This window comes from Lagenorhynchus albirostris, chromosome 5, assembly GCF_949774975.1.
Source record: "Lagenorhynchus albirostris chromosome 5, mLagAlb1.1, whole genome shotgun sequence".
NCBI classification, from domain to species: Eukaryota; Metazoa; Chordata; class Mammalia; order Artiodactyla; family Delphinidae; genus Lagenorhynchus; species Lagenorhynchus albirostris.
Window position 1 is genome coordinate 132,107,928 of NC_083099.1, and position 19,692 is coordinate 132,127,619.

At 41.0% G+C, this 19,692-nt stretch overlaps 1 protein-coding gene across 5 annotated transcripts in view; it reads right to left on the reverse strand.

Moving 5' to 3' along the window:
• TIAM1 (TIAM Rac1 associated GEF 1) overlaps positions 1-19,692 on the reverse strand; it is a 206,297-nt gene that overhangs the window by 72,716 nt on the left and 113,889 nt on the right. For 3 of the 5 annotated variants that reach the window (XM_060150824.1, XM_060150826.1, XM_060150822.1), the window contains exons 8-12: positions 17,818-17,964; positions 16,278-16,319; positions 15,206-15,280; positions 12,562-12,732; positions 6,415-6,519 (exon numbers count right to left, since the gene is read on the reverse strand). In XM_060150824.1, coding sequence (XP_060006807.1) covers positions 6,415-6,519; positions 12,562-12,732; positions 15,206-15,280; positions 16,278-16,319; positions 17,818-17,964 — 540 coding nt within the window. The remainder of the gene's footprint in view (positions 1-6,414; positions 6,520-12,561; positions 12,733-15,205; positions 15,281-16,277; positions 16,320-17,817; positions 17,965-19,692) is intronic. The other 2 variants (XM_060150825.1, XM_060150823.1) reach the window with 1 other exon arrangement.

Here is a 19,692-nt window from a genome sequence, read left to right on the forward strand (position 1 = left end):
ACGAGAAAAAGGCTACAGAGAAAGTACTTTCCTAAGGTCAAAAGGCCAGCCTGGGCAGAGCTGGGATTTGAACCCAGGTCTCACTTGCTCCAGCCCTGAAGTTCTCCCCATTACACTATAATGCCTCCCAGACTGTTTCCTGGTGGGACTCAGGGGTACCACAGTAAAGGGTACCAAACCTTACTTCTTCAGTAAGTAAGCCAAAGACCACTTCCAAACTTTATGATAGAAATTCCAAAACATATTGACATGTCAAACGCTCATATAGAACTTAAAATTTGTCATTTAATTTCAAAATGAAAATCTATTTTGAGCCAAAGTCAATAACAGAGAACTGTCCTTTAGCATTAAAGAGAAGTCTCGGTGATTATTTAAACTTGCCCCCATCTCAGTCATTTGTCCAGAAATAATTTTGTTCAGACAAGTACGAAAAAAGTGCAGGTTTCTTTCTCTTCACTTTCTTAGGGCAGTTGACAGGTGGGAGAAGTGAGCAGAATATTTAGGATTCAGGAGTCTGGAAAACGGGCTGCTGTAATACTAGAAAGCCAAGGGGTGGGGCAGGGGCTGGGAACATTGACCCAACGGCCTAGATCCTCTAGAACTCCCTAATTTAATGCCACTTCCACCAAATGCGTAACTTCATGTTGAGGGCATAGCTTAATGTGGTTTTCTTTCTATATTTCAGAAAAAGTTTCAAACCAATGCATTCTGAAGTTAGAGGAAATCAGTTCTATTAGATCTACTGATCTTTAGTTCAGAAAATTACAGTCACCAAAACTATACATACCAAATATAATCAATTTCATGATTATTTTGTAATGTCATGGAATGCTCAATAAAATGTTATGAAATGTATTCACTTCGACTTACTTTGAACCTTAGTTTTTTCAATTTCCTTGAGACCCAAACTCTCCCCCTAGGTGGCAGTATATCACCGTTTGTTCTAATCATCTCTGGAAAATTCTAAATGGTTGTCCATAGATCCCGTGGGAATTTAGCTTTGTAAATAAGCTTTGCTATTTGTTTATAATATTACCTCCTCTCTTCTTTGTAATTGGGGTGAAAGTCTTTGTGTTTTTTACCAGTTTCAGACAATAACTTAGTATAATATAGACAGGGCCCTTGACCACTGTCCTTAGGCTGGCTGGACTAAAATTGGGTTTGGTAAAAATCTCTAAAACCTGTAAAATTTCAAGAAGGAGCTGCACTTTAAAATATATTTTCGATGCAGTCATAATATCTGAAACCAGAAATTTCGTAGTTTTAAATGTATCTTTAGCAAAGAAGTATCACACACATTCCATTTATTTATTAAATTTATTTATTTATTTATGGCTGTGTTGGGTCTTCATTGCTGCACGCAGGCTTTCTCTGGTTGCGGCGAGAGGGGGCCACCCTCTGCTGCGGTGTGCGGGCTTCTCGTTGCGGTGGCTTCCCCTGTTGCAGAGCATGGGCTCTAGGCGCATGGGGGGCTCAGTAGTCATGGCTCACGGGCTCTAGAGCACAGGCTCAGTAGTTGTGGTGCCCGGGCTTAGTTGCTCCGCGGCATGTGGGATCTTTCCCGGACCAGGGCTCGAACCCGTGTCCCCTGCATTGGCAGGTGGATTCTTAACCACTGCGCCACCAGGGAAGACTTCTTTATTTTTATTAAATCAGTGATGCTGCATGTTTTCCCTCTTTTCAAAAAGCAGATTAAACACCATCAGATGTTAAGAAACAATCTGATTACCCTGGCGCTTGAATTATCACAAAATCACATTCATTTCCTACCAGGTCTCCTTGGCGTGCCTGGTCCAAGCGACCATCACCCATGGCCTGAACAACAGCTCACTAGCCTCCTGCCTGCTCTCCCAGCTCTTTCCCTAAGGCCCTAAGGTTCATGGGCCACACAGTAGCCACAGCGAGCCTATTAAGACAGGAGTCAAATAATGCCCTTCCTCTCTGGGGATTTCCCTTCTCACCTGGGCCCTACAAGCCCTCCTGGTCACTCTTCTGCATCCTCCCTCCTTGTGCATCCAAACCCCTTCCCACCCCGCCTTCCCTCTCCCCACCACTCCCTCACTTACCCTCCTCACTGATCCTCCTCAAACATGGGTAAACTACCTCTACTATCACCCCCCTCCCCTTGCCAGGCCTTACCCAGCTTTGTTTCCTGAGCCTAGAACACTTTCCTCCAAAATACCTCTATGACTCACCTTCTCACCTCACTCACCACGCTGTTCAAACATCACACCTAAAGGAGCAGCGCGATTGCTTTTAGATGTCTATCTTTCTCTATCTGTTTGTCCTAACTTTTTCTTTCCCCGCTCTTGACATCCCGGGAAATATTACACATTTACTTGTCTTTGTTAAAAATATTTACATGTTTTCATATCTGTATCCACAAACGTGAATGTATTTTCCACGAAGAGTAGAGATATTTCTGTGTATCTCAGTGCCTAGAACAGCTAGCATGGTGCCAGGAACACAATAAACACTAAATAAATATTTGCGGGATGAATGAATCAATCAATCAATCAGTGTTTCTGCAAACTCTTTATTCCCACCTGTCACTTTAAGAAAAACATATTTAATGTGGGTTTTCAAAAAACCCAGTGCCTCCATATTCATTATCATTCTACAGATTGGACCCAATAACCAACTGATCATGAAAAAGTAGCCAAACGGGTATTACTTATATTAGCAAAGCAGATAAGTAGAAAACTAACTATTCATGGTCTTTCATAAGCAAAAGAATCCCCAGCCCCACCAAATAAATGCACCAGACCCTCCAAAAAGATCTTTAAAATGTAGTACACACTTTCGCTAATAACTATTGACCTTACTACTCAAGAATACTTGACAAAACAGTAGCAGAGAATAAAATGTTTTGGGACAGTCATCTATGAAGGAGTCATTTTTCAGGACAGGACTTCAAACATGTGTGAGCTTCCCTAGTCCATCAAAAATAAAATGGAGGGGCTTCCCTGGTGGCACAGTGGTTGAGAGTCCGCCTGCCGATGCAGGGGACACGGGTTCGTGCCCCGGTCCGTGAGGATCCCACATGCCGCGGAGCGGCTGGGCCCGTGAGCCATGGCTGCTGAGCCGGCGCGTCCGGAGCCCGTGCTCGGCAACGGGAGAGGCCACAACAGTGAGAGGCACACGTACTGCAAAAAAAAATAAATTAAAAATAAAATAAAATAAAATAAAATGGAGGTGGGTTATGGAAACCAATTAGCCATAAGTGGCCCGATACTTGTTCAGTAAGGGACAATAAATCCAATATCTGTAAAATCTCAAAAGGCATCCAAGAACACTGTGTGTTCAGAAACCCCCTGCCCTGGAATGACATTTCATACCAGCTTAATGGCCGAAAGCACGGATTGGAAACCATGGACGTGTGGATAGAATTCAAGGGGTCTGTGAACTGGGATAGTGAAAAAGCCTGAAATTTTTATATTCACTAACCTGTAACTGAGACTTTAGCATTTCCTTCAATTATAAATGAATGGAGGCAACAAACACGGCAATATGAGCAATGCCTGCGACCTTGTCAGAAACAGAAATCACAGTATTTTTATACCATATTCTAGTTGCTGCCAGGATCTCAAAATACCAGTTATGCTCATCACTACTTCAAAACAGTGGCAGGTGTTAGACCTATGCTGGGTCTTGTTATTTAATGAGCTAATAAGTAAGCACGTATATTATCTATAATTTTAAAAATAGTTTTGATGACTATTTCAACACAATTAGGCCATAGGTAATCCTATGTATTCTATATATTTCATGCAATTGAAAACATTATTCTGATATGGGACCTAGAGGCTTTACCAGGCTGCCAAAGATATCCTAAGAACAAAAGAGTTTAAAATCTTGGTAAAGACAGAGGTGCCCGTGAGCAATACTCACTCACAATCTGAACAGTAAAGTGAGTACTGTTTACTTCCTCAGGAATCTCAGAGCTGGGGACCTTCTGTAACAGGGCAAGAGAGAATACCATAATCTCTCTGTATTTTGGATTCTTTTTTTAAATAATTGTAATTATAATATATATATAGCAGTGTAGATACAGAGTAAGTGTGGCACACCTTAGTCTCCTATACTGGATGAGACCGCAAAATGGCCAAAACTTAAAAATAATAAAAGAGTCAATATAATTTCAAAAGGTATGTCTTAAGCATGTACTGTGTGTAAGATATGAAGGACATGGAAGTTGCTTAGGCATGATCCCTGTCATTTACGACACAAAAGATTCATTAACTCTGAAATGCAAAATACATGACCTAATAGCTGTTCCAGTGTTACCAGCAAAGCACTTTCCTTTCTTAAGTAAGAAAAAGGGCTTTCTCTCCTCTACTCACGGAGCACAAAGTCAGGGCTTTCCCCATGTCAGAGAAAAAAATAAATCAGCCACTGTTAAAAGTACCCTCCTCTGTGTTAAACTTAGTGATTTAAGTGATGGTTGAAAATGGTTATTTCGTTCTTCTATTTCGTGACATGATAAGAGTGTTATAAAAGCACACCCTCTCTTATATTTCATTAAAAACACTTAGAGGGACATGAGGGAAGTTTTTAAGATGATAGAAATGTTCTAAATCAGAGGTCCCCAACCCCTGGGCCACGGAACAGGAGTGGTCCATGGCCTGTTAGGAACCGGGCCACACAGCAGGAGGTGAACAGCAGGCGAGCAAGCAAAGCTTCATCTGTATTTAGAGCCGCTCCCCATCACTCGCATTACCACCCGAGCTCTGCCTCCTGTCAGGTCCGCGGTGGCATTAGATCCTCATAAGAGCGTGAACCCTACTGTGAATTGCACATGCGAGGGGTCTAGGTTGCGTGCTCCTTATGAGAATCTAATGCCTGATGATCTGAGGTGGAGCCGAGGTGGTGATGCTAGCACAGGGGAGCGGCTGCAAATACAGATTATCATTAGCAGAGAGGTTTGACTGCACAGAGACCATAATAAATCAATTGCTTGCAGACTCATATCAAAACCCTATCAGTGACTGACAAGTGACAATTAAGCTGCATCTTACGGAGTAGACTAGACATAAGCAACACACTGCAGGTGTCACTGTCTCCCATCACCCCCAGATAGGACCATCTAGTTGCAGGAAAACAAGTTCAGGGCTCCCACTGATGCTGCATTATGGTGAGTTGTATAATTATTTCATTATATACTACAATGTAATAATAATAAAGTGCACAATAAATGTAATGCGCTTGAATCATCCCCAAACCACCCCCCACCCCCCGGTCTGTGGAAAAACTGTCTTCCACGAAACAATTGTCCCTGGTGCCAAAAAGGTTGGGGACCGCAGTTCTAAATTATGACTGTAATGCTGGAAACACCACTGTCTGTATACATTTGCCAAAACTCATGAAATTGTGTGCTCAAAATTGATGCTTTATTGCAGAGAAAGTAATCCTCAAAAAAAGTTGATTAGAAACAAAATTCCCTACTAAATATACTAACTTTTAAATCACCCTTCCCCTTTTCAAAAAGAGACTATTCGGGTTTCAATTTTCAGTTCTGTTTTCTGTGGTGAAAGCCTGTCTGAAGTCATACTGTTATCATTCACAGATCCATGGCAAGAAGCTCGGTGGCCCCCAGAGGAATGACTAAGTGCAGAGAAAGAAGAACAAACTCCAAGAGAGGGGGCCTTGCTCCCAAAATGTTTCTTTCCTGGAACTGAAAAAAGCACACTTTGGCTAACAAAAAAGGAATTTGTCATTATTTTGCCATGTTACCATGACAACCACTTATTGAGCATCTACTATGTGAACTGTTATCTCTAATCTTTGCAAAATCCTAGAAAGTATTATCACCTCATTTTTTTTTTTTTTGCCAAGACCACATAATTAGTAAGCAACAGAGTCAATATAAAAATCCAGATACAGTTCAGAACCCAAGTCCCATAATGAAACTCAAACCCACATAAGTGTGCCCAAGAATCTATATAATAAATACAGTTCCAAAAGGCCAGGACACACAATTAGATGGCAGCTTTTTCACCCAACAGGATTTGACCCATCAATTTCAACATGCAGGGAGAAGTCATACAAAATTGGAGTTAGTACTTTTTATCTGACAACAGCCAGCTCACCTTTGAGTCACCCATTTAAAACATAAGACTGTCAAAGCTACAAGGAAAGCTAGGCATAATAACTAAAATTCTATCTGAGAGTCAGTTCTGGATTTCACTTTTTCATGATAGCACAGCATCGTTCCCCACATAAACTAAGGTGGCATTTTCACTCTGCAAAAATATTGTGATATGTAAGGCCATCTCCACAAACTTAAGAGCGCTGAATGAGGCTCATTTATTTTAGAATTTGTTCCACTCCACCAACCACAATTAGCATGAGCACACATATAATTCAAAAATAATCTCCTACAGAATGTACTTGGACAACAGACATAAACATTACCAGCTCATAAATGTCCTCCTCGGGCTTTGGCACGTAGTGTTGCATTTTGTTTTCTATTAGAAATTTCAGGCGCAGGTAATGAGCAGAATGATCCAGTCTATGTGCCTGGGACCAAAACAAAAAAAAAGAGGAGAAGAGAAAATGTCTTTTCAATAGTAAATAGACATAATTAGTTTTCCACTGATGTATCGTCATCTATTCCTGAGAATAATGGTGATTTGCTACTGAAGGGAGGTGTAAAATTTCTATACTTCTTAAAAGGTTTACACCCAAAACCAAACTTTAATTTTCACTGAATATATTAATAATATCCCACGGGTATCTTATGATCAATGGAAACAAAAAAGTCACATCTTCACTTCTGCTTATCTCATCCATTATGCTCTTTAACACTGGGTTTGCAAGAAAACCTATCAGACCCAAAAGGCCTTTAGACATAATTTCCAACATACGAAGGTGATTGGAGAAGAAAAGTGACAAGAAAGGCAAGGAAGGATTTACCGTGACAGAAGAGAGCTGTGCCCAGGCAAACTTATTTTTTTAACCACATGGGGACACTGGGACAGTTGTTCACAGTTCATTTGCAAGTGAGTTGGTGTATAGACAAGGCATTTGGATTTCAGTCTTATTTATATACACCCCGAGTGAGACTCCCTCCGGGGGCAGCGAAGACAGGCATGTGTCCAACTTTGGAAACACAATGAATGACTTGCCCAAAGAAAACAATTCTGAAGCAGTTAAGGATTGAAATTTCCAGGCCTTCTCCACTGGTCAGGATGGGTCAAATGACTTTTTTCTATCTAGAAAGTCATTCGTGAATTAACTTTGTGGAAAAGGCAACAGTGGAAACATGGTTTTATAACTAACATCCTCAATTCACATTCAAGAAGATGCAGAGGAAAAAAGAAAAAAATGCTCTTCAAAAGTTACATGCAAGTTACATGAAAATGTATTGCTAGAGGGAAAATGTTTCCATCAAGTCTTTTTTTAAAGCATCCTTATCTTTTAGAGATTTATCCTGAAGTACTAGTAAAGATATGATGTCTGGAATCTGCTTCCAAAATCATTCAGAGCAGGGGGTGGGAGTGAGTTAGTAAATGGAGAAACATAATTTGATATTATAGAACCTTGGTGATGGTGACACGGAAGTTTATTACATTATTGCCTACTCTTCGTAAATTTGAAATTTTTCATCAATATAAAATCTCTTCACACCAAAAGCTCAACTGATGCGAATTATTTCAAAATAAGTGAAGTTAATTTTTCACTGGTTTAATGCTCTTTCTGTTTACCTTCTTCCCCCCGGCCCCAAATTTTAAAGCCAAGCTAAGAACATTCTAATAATTATTCCAATAATAGTCATTCAATTACACCTAACAAATTCTGAAGCATGCCAGATACCGCGTGAAGCAGTCTTCAGGAGTGTGGGAAGGGGCCTGCAGAACATGGGAGTTGGCGACAGTGATGACTTTGCCTCCTAATTAAACACACATGCAAGACAGGGATCCCGCACTAGAGAAAAGCATGGTTACGGAAAGTAGAAATGAGTTTGTTCTAAACGCCTAGCAGAATGATAAAGAAGTTTTCTATAGTGATTCTCGGGAACCTCCAACGTGTATCCTTTTCTGAGTAACGTGAGAGTCTGAAGCCCACCGTCCGAACACAGGCACCACTGAGGCAGCACCTTCCTTGCACCTGGCTTTTGGGTTTTCGCGGTCGGTACTGAAAATCAAACGCTCAGTGTCTGCCAGACCCAGATCATTGATGTCAAATAACCAGGGTGGATGGGTAAGCCAGGGAAGCAAAAGCAGGGAAGTTTCAAAGTGTGCTACCTACTGCTTGTCAAAGAGCCGCTGAGACAAACAACAAATTAATAGTACTTAGGGTGCTACGATAAGCAAGAAAAGTTTCCCTCACAGAGATAAAAGCTGCAAATGCTTCCCACTGACCTAGATCCCCACTGAAATCTTTAATTAGAAGCAAAATATTTTGGTTCACCATCTGTTTCCAACTGAGGTGGGAGGGAAAGAGAAATGAAACTTCATGGCGTCTTGGTCAACAGGAACAAATCCACCCGGAAACTTTATCGTCATCATTAATCAACACTTTGTAGACACTCCCAATGGGGCTGCCACTTAGACAGTCTTCTGGAAACCAGACCATAATAGCCACCTCACCTAAGAAGCTTCGGGCTCCCGAAACCTCAGTGTGAAAGAGAGATGTCTGGTGCCATTGACAGGCACCAAACGTCTTAAGGTGGTCCTGATGGAGACATCATTCCTTAAACGCTACCATGCTGAAAACATTTATACAGATACACAGAGAACGCCAAGTAACGGCCGACACCTTGAAGTGTTTAACAAAGCAAAGAGAACAGAGCAACAGGAATAAGGGTGGCTCTGGCCGTCTTCCCCTCCACCACCGTATTTTTCAAACTTCCTTAAGTTACAATAATGTCTTGATAACTTCGAAAAATAAAAATGAGCACATGTAACCAACGTAACAATTATAATGATCTTATTTGTAACCCAAGAGCCCGTGGTTTGGTCAGTAAATAGTTACCTTAAAAATGGGACTTTGGATCAACATACCCATGTGTCTTATCATTTTGGTAAATGTTTCTCAATTATGAGCCCCCATTAGTCATGGCTGGTCTAACATAAAGGGAAAATCGTAATGAATTAACTAAATCAGATCATCAGAACTCTCAAGGATTTCATGCTCCTCCAATATTTACAAGTCAGTATCAAGGCAGGTTGAACAACTTACCATGTTCACAATACATCTATGTGCAAGAAAAAATTCCAAATATTAATGAATATTTTAAGATAGTAATTCTAACGATTTGGCCTGCTTTACACTTGTAAAATGTTCACTTACAACGTAAGAGAAATTCAGCTGGGAAAACAACTTAAATGGTCCAAATTTGTTTTCCAGTGTTAAGTTATGTAGAAAGCATTTGATTCATTTTGAGACAATGCAGTCCCAAATCATACCATAAGACAAATATTATTTGTTTAGTTGGCATGTTTTTAAAATTTTTCATCTTCCTATGACTCCTTCAAAGGATGAAACAACAAAACATAATGTAGGTCTTTTCAACAAATAGTTTGAGTCCATTAAAACAGAGAATAACACGATCTTGAAATCCACCAATGTTTTGTTCTTCCATGTCTCCTCATATTCTTCCATTTCAATCAAACTTCTTCAGGAAACATAAACGCATGCAGTTAGGACATCCAGAGATCCACACGTGCACGCGCGCACACACGCACACATGCACACACGCACACACGCACACGCACACACACACACAAAGTGCTACTGCAGAATTTCCAAAGAGACTTATCCTCCCCTTCGAGGTGATTTTTATTGTTTTTAATGTCCATGGTTATTAGAATATCCAAGGCCATAGGTCTACAGAGTGAAGCCATGAAATAAATACCAATGGTCACACGTGAATAATAACAAGTATGAATAAATGAATTTCTTTGCAATTATTTTAGTAATTGCAATGATCAGAATATGTCCACAACCCATAGGCTAACACGGTTACCTGCTATATTTAGCAACTATCACTTTCATAACACTCATAACATGAATTGCACATGAAATGTAGATCTTGAAACAGTTACTGTACCAGAACTTGACTGGTGCTCGGATGGCAGATGACAAACTGATGTGAAATGATGTGGATCAGACAGAATAGGAAAGAGAATGGCTGAATGCAAGAGACAGAAGAAAAAGATTGATTATTAAATATTAGAGAAAGCACCCATCACCAAAGTTGAGAACGACAATAAAGAAATAAAAGACATTCTGACAATCACCGTTGTTTTCAGTCCCTCCTCCAAGAGAAAAAAAAAAATCACTCAACATTAATCAGATCATTAATAACATGTGGCACTGTTTTCCCCATTATCTCTTTCCCTCTGAAGAATAAAATCGGCTCCACTAATTACAATGAAGTGTTTTCCGAAGCAGCAAGCTTTAGAAGGTGCCTGGCTCCAAGCACACTATAGAATTTATCCTACACAGGTGCTTTTCTGGGGACCATCAGTTTCTTAAAGTGCACACAAAATTTTTCTGTTTTTAAACTCAAGAGATGTAAGCTTGTTCCACACCTTATTTTTGTCTATGTTTTGGGGGAAAAAACCTGAGGATTCAGGAAAAACTGAGTGGGATGACCTTCTCTTGTTAGAGAAAGGCATGTGTGTCGTAATGATGCCATTAAAAACCCTGTCAAGTGACAGAAATATACCCTTTATAGGGGAACTGGGCTAACTCATTATCTAAAGATGGTCTCTAAGTTGCCACGACAGTATTATTCCTCCCTGATTCCCTTAGTTTCTATCAAAGCAAAAGCTTGAGAAGTACCTAAAATCACTATTTTCCCCAGTCACTGTTCAATTTTCCACCAATCAATGTTTATTGCTGAACTCTGACCTACCCTCTGATATCTGATGGAGTCTAAAGCCAATGTACACAGGAGGCTCCAAAGCAATGCAACTCCTTGGAAGGACCCTCCAGAGTCTGGCTTATACAAAAAGCCCAGAGTCCTACTTCTGACACCTTCAGCTGCAGTTCTGAGAATACTTCCCACAGCTCTGCAGAATATTAATGGGTCTCTAAAGAATCGTGCTAATCTATAAATAAAAGAATGCAGAAATCCTCAATAGACCAATTTTGTTAAGTAATTAAAATGAAAAATGTGAACAGAAATACCATTATCTTTAAAAAGCTAGAATTCGTGTACTTGAAGGAGTCAAAGCATGCAAGAGTGCATCATTTATTTTTAACACCCATGTGGGAGCTGATTGTAGCGTTGTCCTGAAACAAATGGTCCTTCTACTTTTCCTCCACAGAAGACGATCCAACAGGCTTATCTGAGCCAGAGTGTTCCATTTCTCCTTCATATGAAGCCATATTTTTCCTTTATCAAAGCCCTAGTGATTTATTTAAGTACAAAAATTGCTGATTACAGAATTATAGAACTGAGGTAGTGAAAGTTATTCCACATTTATAAACCACTGTGTTGAATGAGAAGGTCCAAAAATACCACTGTATTCATCCAGCTTCTTCTAGGATAAAATGATGACAGAAAAGGTTTCCACTTTCCCTTTAGTGGCCTCAGAGAAGACCATTTCACTCTCCTAAGAATATATTCTAGATTCTTCCACCCCTTACGGACCATCCTTCTTGACTCCTGACAGTTCTTGTGACCATCCACTTGGCACAAAGGGATACATCTAAGTTTGGAACAGCCAGATATGGATTCAAAACCTCCTTTGCAAGTGATTATGACTGTGATGTGAACTCAGGCAAGGAACTAAGGCTCTCTGAGCTTCGCCTTCTCCATCTGTACAATGGGGACGTATCGTTCTTGCCCAGACTTGATATGACTACTAAATAAGACTATTAATACTATTAATTATGTAAAAGAAAAGCAGGCATGTTAGGAAAGCTCCTTTCTTTCCTCTTTCCCTTCCCTCACTCAAGGCAATCCAATTCATCCACCTGTCCTTCAGGGAGGAAAAAAAAAAAAAAGAAACAGGGATTACCTTGAAAAAGATCAAGAAGTTTCTAAAGCATAAGGTAAAAACAGAGGAAGTGAGCTCAATCATTTGTCTCTAAAAAACAAGAGAGGCTAATTGTGTGTTCCTAGGAAGAGGAATTTCTCATCATGGAGGTCAAATTTATATTTATTATTTCAGTTTTTCCCTACCCTAAAGATGCCCGCGTATGAGTTACTGTCAAAAGAGCAGGTTACAAATAGTGCACATAATGTGATGCCAAAATGTTCACTGAGGTGATCTCTGAATTGTAAAGTAAGGGTGCCTTAATTTTCTGCTTTGTCCTTTACCTGAATTCTCTAAAACTTGTGCAATGAGCATGTACGATGCTTATCACAAATCTATCAAGTACACACGTTGAAAGAGGCTACTTAAAAGAATCCCTCTCCTCCCGGCGCTGAAGAATTCACTTCCATTTATTAGGCATATTATCACAAAGCAATCCAAAGCTGCTCTGAAATGAAATGGAGATGTTCTTGAAAGCACCCTCCCCTGCCACACGCTTCTGAGTGTTCATGGATTCCTCCGCTGCATTCTGTTCTTCTCAAGAAAGCAACCCCAAGTAGCCTCATACCTTGCAGATCAGCTCCAGGGTGTCCCGGGCTGTGTCCCCTGGCCGGACGGCTGTCAGAACTGGCTTATTATTTGGCAGACAGAACCAGGACGGAGTGAAATACTCGTGGACCCAAATGTCACAGTCAGGGTTGTGCTGGTGGACGCTGGGTAAGACCATTTCTTTCTCCCTCTACGATAAGAAATAAAGTTAGCAGAGCAGCAAGTTAGTCTCTCAAGATCTAGATCCCCAGATGGCACACAGGAATTATCCACTCCAATGAAAAGGGCCCAGGGCAGAAGTGGCGGCAGTGGTGAAGGACAGAGAGCTCCTCCGAGAAAAGAAGAAATTATAGAGAAAGGAGCTTCCTGGAGGTGGGAAAGATGTCTCAGAAGAGAGACAGACCTCGCACCTGATCCACAGCAACCACGGGTGGGCATTGCATGATTGAGTGGGTTTCAAAATTGGAAGAAAGAAAGAAATGGAAAAAAAAAAAAAAAGAAGAAAGAAATGGGCTATCCATTCGGTTCGGCTTTATTGCCATGATTTCTTCCACAAACCCATTTAAATTTAGAGCTGAGATTCCTCCAGCAAAGCCTATCTACCATGTGAGCTATATGTTTCAAAGGCAACCATGAGGCTGCAAAGAAATTTTTAAAGAAAAGATGATGTTCTGGCATTACCTACTGACAAGCAGCATCGCTTGTGTGCTCACATTCGACATCTGATGTAACTCTGGGAGAGAGACAGCCTCATTTCCCAGATGAGGCTTAGAGAACTTCAAAGACCAGCTTTCTGGCCTTCTTAGGCTGTTGCCATCACTCCATCCTCTACATCAGGGAGTAGCACCAAGTTTCTAAGGGTGGAAGGAGCCGTGTCCTATGTATACCCTTCAGCAGCTGGGTTATATCTAAGTCAGCTAAACAGCTAAAGCTAAAAACACTCCATAGATTGATGAAATATTAGGAGCCTAATCTCTCTGAAATAAGCAGAGAAATCATTCCATTAGATTTTAGCAATGGAAAAATAATACTGATGCTCAATATGTCATTTACATCCAGGCCACGGATTGGTAAATACATATCTACAGATTACTGAACACTTGGCACTATCAGCAAATTATAAGAAGAAACAAGTTTCCAAACGAAGGCTGAGAAGTAGTAACATAACAACTTCCATATGTAAAAAGAACAGATCCCAGAATCGGGAAAAGATTTTTGTAAAGGCTACTAAACTAAATTCAATTGAGAAGACAATTTCAGCTCTGCCTTTGAATGGTGTGGCTTTCATAGATAAACTGAACCCCAGGGAAGGAATTGTCAGAACACAATCAACTTGCCCAAATCCCATTAACTATCATTGGAATCTTCCCATTCTGTCCTTACATGCCACCTAAAATAACTGCCCTTAGCACTACATCAGCCCAAGTTTTGCATCTAACCTGCTCTTTGAGAACAAGGCATTCCAGCCAAGGAGGAGGATAAAGGGGTATCTTGGAAAAACAAAAAAGCGACACAGAAATCTAGTGGAACAACTTCTGCAGCTTCCAGGATCTGTGTGTGTGCCTGGGGAAAATTAAAAGTGCACTAATAATGGTATACAAGATGAATTAGCTAACTTCAGAAATGACTACATGAACATCAAAAACATCTATGCTTGGATTGCACATAAGAACAGCAATTTAATTTCATCAGAAACAGACAGATGCTCAGAGAGAGTGCTGTGGATGGGTATTTCCAAGGACAGCAGCCTTTATATCCGCGATGACATAATCCAGGAGTAGTTTAGGTAGCCAAGGGAGAAAAGGCCTGTCCACAGCCACTCTTATCCCCCCTCCCCCCAACAGCCAGAACTCCCCTACTACACTCTGATTTTGGAGGCTCAGCTCCATCTAGAACGAGGGGCAAGTCATTGCTCGGCTGCATGGCAACCGAGAGCTGAACCCTGTCCTATTGATTCTGAGTCCAAGAACCAGAGGATCATACCAAGGTCCCATTATCAACACCAGAATCCCCCCACTGCCCCCAGCAACGAGGCCGCTTGTATCATCATTAGGGTCTTTAAAACAAGGAATGTCCATTTATTTAGAGGCTGAAAAAAAGCGGCCTAGAAAAAAAAATCAATATTCTTTATGGGCTTTCAATCAGAGCAGTTGGAAAGACCCTTTTAACTCCGAGCACAAGGTTGAATCAAGTCTGGGCATCTTTAATCGAACGCTTGTCTTGGGAGGCAAATGCATTTTGTTTTTAAAGAACAAACTGTCAGAACAGTTCTTTGAAATTAATTGAAGGAAAAAAGCAGCATGTGTGGGTAGAGAGGGAGGGCAGTAAGAACTCACCTCCTGAGAAGAAAGTTGTATATGAGAGGAATTAACAATGGCACAAAATATGCTGCTACCCAGTACCCCACAATTTCCTCTTATAGTCTACATGGAAACTTCAACATTCAAATGATAGTTACTGAAAATGTTACGTCAGCAGGAGAATATTCTTACTGTTATCAAGTTTTCCGTCTCTTCTCGACCTGTTACATAATTTTAAAGGACCGATCATTTCAGTTTTTAATACTGAGTGTACTTAATCTTAGGATCCCAAGAAACCGCTGCATTGTGTAATGTTGATGTATTTGTGGTACTTTTAGAAAAGGAACATGTGTTTGTTTTTACCTTGCCATCTGGAACAGTGTCATCAAATATTCCCTCTAAGGATTTCTTTACAGCCTCAGTTCCCTCACCGAACACCTGCGTACACAAAAGTATCATCTTAAGAAGAAATCTGGGCAAAAGGGCAAATGAAGCATGAGAAGGGGGATGAAAACAGGCCTGACTATTAGAAAACATTACAGAAGTTTCAGATACTCTTACATCAAATCCTGAAGTAGGTAAAATAATGTACTAGCTAAAAGACCATGAAAATCATCCCTCTATCTATATCAGATCACTTCCCACGTCTTGGACAATTTTTTTAAATTGGCTTTAGATCTGGACAATTCTTCTAAATTTAAAGAAAATAAACCTGCAAATGCAATGAACCAGATTCATTCACAGTGAAGAATTTCAGCTACAGCATCACATACCTAATCAGAAATTTATCAATAATAATTAACTTTTTACCTCAGAACCTGAGAACATATGTTTATAATTATATTACCATAACACCAAGGAAAAGTTTCTTATTTAAAAAATAGAAACTTGTCTATCCTTTGAAATTTAATGAATCCTGCTAACTTAAAGATATGACTAAAATCACATCAGGGTACCAATGCCACTAGGTAGTCAAAACCTAAACACATGGGAAAATTTCATAGGTTTGCTCTCAACCGACTGTGTACGGTCGGTATAATATACATGGTTAAGAAAAAGTCTTTGCTCCAATGCAAATGAGATATATAGAAACATACAATTTTTATCCATTTCAAAGTACTAAATTAACAAGTAACTTTCTATTGGTATACTTACGGCTAAGTAAGAGGTTTTTTTAAACTCTTACTGTAAGAGAGAATAACAAGAATTGTTTGTAAGACATTACATGGTCCTTTGATTAAAAGAAAAAGTTAAAACATTCTCTTGGATTCATTTAAATTCGGGCATATGTTTCAGCAGCAATGGACTGTAACATAAGTGGGCACCCATAAGGTAGAAGCACACAAGTGAACTAAGGCTTTCAATAGAAGAGAAATACAACCCAAACTTCCAGCTGCGAACCCTGACGTGTATTTACAGTGTCCGTCTGAGTCACCTGCAATGCCGAACGATGCACACAAAAGGACACCACCACCTCCTGAAACAAGGGGGGAAATGCTGATTGTTAATGCCACCCTTTTGCAGGTTTAACCAAGAGCATCAAGTCTCGTGCGATTTTTCCGAAGAAATACTGACTTTCCTCCAAACAGTTTCTTCTTCGGATTTACACAGAAGCAAAACCCCAGGTAGCAAACTTGATGATGCTCTACTCTCCCCAAAGACCAGAGAACAAACTGCATGAATGCACAGCCTCTTCCCATCTGCTCATCTGGTCCCCTGCAAGTTCCACCAAGGGTCCAGACACTCCAGGTGGAAACAATGAGTGTGGTGGTCAGCTAAGGACGTAATACGTCAGCTTTCACGATTAATTTATTTTTTAAATGTCAGTTCTTAAGTAAACTAATGGCTGAACTGGTCGGATAAATGATGAGATCTTTTTTATTGAGTCAGTCAATGGAATTCTCACTTTGCCTACGGGCTCAGAGTGAATAGGTCAAATGGGCAATCCTAGTCATGACCTCAAACTGCTCAGTGCCTCTACGGCTCATGCACTGGACGTTCTCCTTCTCCTGAAAGACAAATACCTACGTTCTTCCGGTTCTTAAAATCTGAAGCAGCTCTGTAGCCACTTGTTCCTCAAAGCCAAAGAAGGCGGATGACAACGACAATGGAGAGTTTCCCAGAAGTAACTCCCGCAGGAAAGTGGACTTAGCTAGTAAAAAAGTCAAAGTAATGAGGCCAGAGCATTTGGTTAACAGAGGCCCAATGATGCAGCACCCTAGGGGGTGCCACTCATGATGCACTGAGGTAGGTCCCCTTCAAGCCCTGGCACCTGGGTAGTAGAAGGGAGTCACAGTGGTGAGTGAGCGCTCTCGGATTCCTGGTTCCTGATGTAAGTAGGCAGAAGAACTGCCCATTTAATGTCAACCCCCAAAAGTCAAGGGCAAAGAAACAATCAGATTTCCCTGGAGGCTGCCTTTGATCCAGTGCCAGAGGCAGCTTAAAAGACTGCTCAGGTGCCCACCTGGCTTCATCATCAAGCCCTGCTTTTCTTCTGAAAACTCAGGAAGAAGTGCACTTTCAGTACATCTGTAATTACCCAGGGTTTGGAAAGGTTGCAGGTGGGAGACTGGAGCTTGGTGATAGACTAATAGCACAGTTCAATGTTATGGGTATACGTTATCTATTTAAAGCATCTAGGGGCTTCCCTGGTGGCGCAGTGGTTGAGAGTCCGCCTGCCAATGCAGGGGACACGGGTTCGTGCCCTGGTCCGGGAAGATCCCACATGCCGCAGAGCGGCTGGGCCCGTGAGACATGGCCGCTGAGCCTGCGCGTCCGGACAGTGAGAGGCCGCGTACCGCAAAAAAAAAAAAAAAAAAAAAAAAAAGCATCTAGCACAACTAACTTCTTTGTGTCAGCTAGTTGATGTGATATAACAGTATCAATCAAGGAACAATGCACACACATGCACACCCCAAAGTGAGGTGTCCGTGGAAGCAATCTACGCTTGCTTTCTCATCCACCCTGGAACCTACCTGATTGATGCTTGGGCGTCCCTGCTTCTTTTTGGAGGTAGTGTCCAGACCCCAAAGAGAAGAAAACCTGCTCCTCCTCTTGCTGGCAGATCTGGACATGGCCTGAGTACGTCTTCTGACTCCAGTTTCACCAGTGCGAGCGGCCACCTGAGGAACGGCAAGAGGGGACATCAACAAGAGATGTGTCAAGACCACTCACCTGTTCCCCAAGCCGTCCTCTAAGTCCCACCCTCCAAAAGCCCCTTCCCCCTCATGCCAGCCAACCCTGACCCCAACACCCAAAGCATTTCATCCATGACTTACACATATAGGGGCTTTGAGGGCCCTTCCTAGATTCAAAATATAAACGAAAGGTTGGCAAACTCAATCACTGTCTGAAAACATCAGTAAAAATACGTAAAATAGTAATGGAATGTATGCTAGGTTTCCAAGAATTAGATATCCTTCTGGTCACATCCCTGAACTCCAGCATCAAGTTAAACTAACCATAGTTTCTTGAGATTCTCTCCAAATGGTACAGAGTTGTTTCTTCACTCTAACAAAAAATGATGGCTGAGTGTCAACAAAAATAGTGAAGACGGCACATTTTGGTTCCTGTGATTCCATATTGAATCTAAATTTACCAATCTCTTCTATTTAGTTGTCTCAGAATTACATGAAATCACTTTCCTTATTAGGCAAGTGATAGCTGTCCCCCAATATCAATGTCCCTTCTGCCTTAGAGAAACCCCAAATATAGCTGACCATCTGGCTGACCGAAGTGAACTTATTTTCCCTGTAGCAGGGCATGGGCTTGTGATGAAGTTCTGGTCAAGGGGAAGTAGAAGGGTTACACTAAGTCCCCTACATATGAACCTTCAAGTTGCGAACTTTCAAAGATGCGAACGTGCATCTGGTTCCAGCGAGGAACCAGGACCTGAGCCATCAACATCAGGCGTGAGTAAAATTGCAGCTTGCCCTCCATCTCCTGTTGCTGAGGATCCTTCAGCTCTACCATCTCCCACCTCCTCTCCCTCCTCCAGTCGTAACTCTTCTTGCCTGTTCACTCGATGCCAGCCCCTGTATGCCAGCTGTTGGACTGGACTACTGTACTTTTCGAGGTACTGTACTGTAAGATTAAAAATGTTCTCTTTATTTTTTGTGTTTGTTTTTTATGCATTATTTGTGTGAAAAGTATTATAAACCTATTACTGTACAGTGCTATACAGCCAATCGTGTTAGTTGGGTACCTAGGCTAACTTCGTTGGACTTCTGAACAAATTGGACTTGCGAATGCACTCTTGGAACAGAAGTCGTTTGTATGTAGGGGACTTACTGTATTGTAATTTCCAGAAATGGTCCTCGAAAGGAGGGGTTTTTCCATTATCCTTCACTTTCCTCCTTTCCCGAAACATGAAAACTACCACAATTAATTTTTTGCTTACATCCTTCCAGACTTTATTTCCAAGCAAATATCTATATAATCGTTTTACAAAAATGGGAATGTACTGAACGTATTTGGCAATTCTGTCATTTTCACTTAAAATACGGTATGCATCTTTTTATTAAAACAAATTTTAACTTCGGGAAAAAAATTGTAATTTTTTTTTTTTAAAGGAAGCTAAACTCTGTTGAGATATTTGCAAGGTGCCAGCGACCCAGATAAATAGTTCAATATTGCAGAAGGGAACATGCCAAATCTAAATCTGCCACTGTGATCGCCACTCAGGCACATGCAGGATCTCTATGAGGACTCCACATCGTCTTCCCAGGCAATCTTTCAGGCTTGAACTTTATACTACAGGTTGTAAGCAAAGTCCCAGGAACTTGAGGGAACTTCTGCCAGGAGGTCTCAATAGGCCACCCATGGGCTCTCCTTTCAAAAGAGGGAGTGTC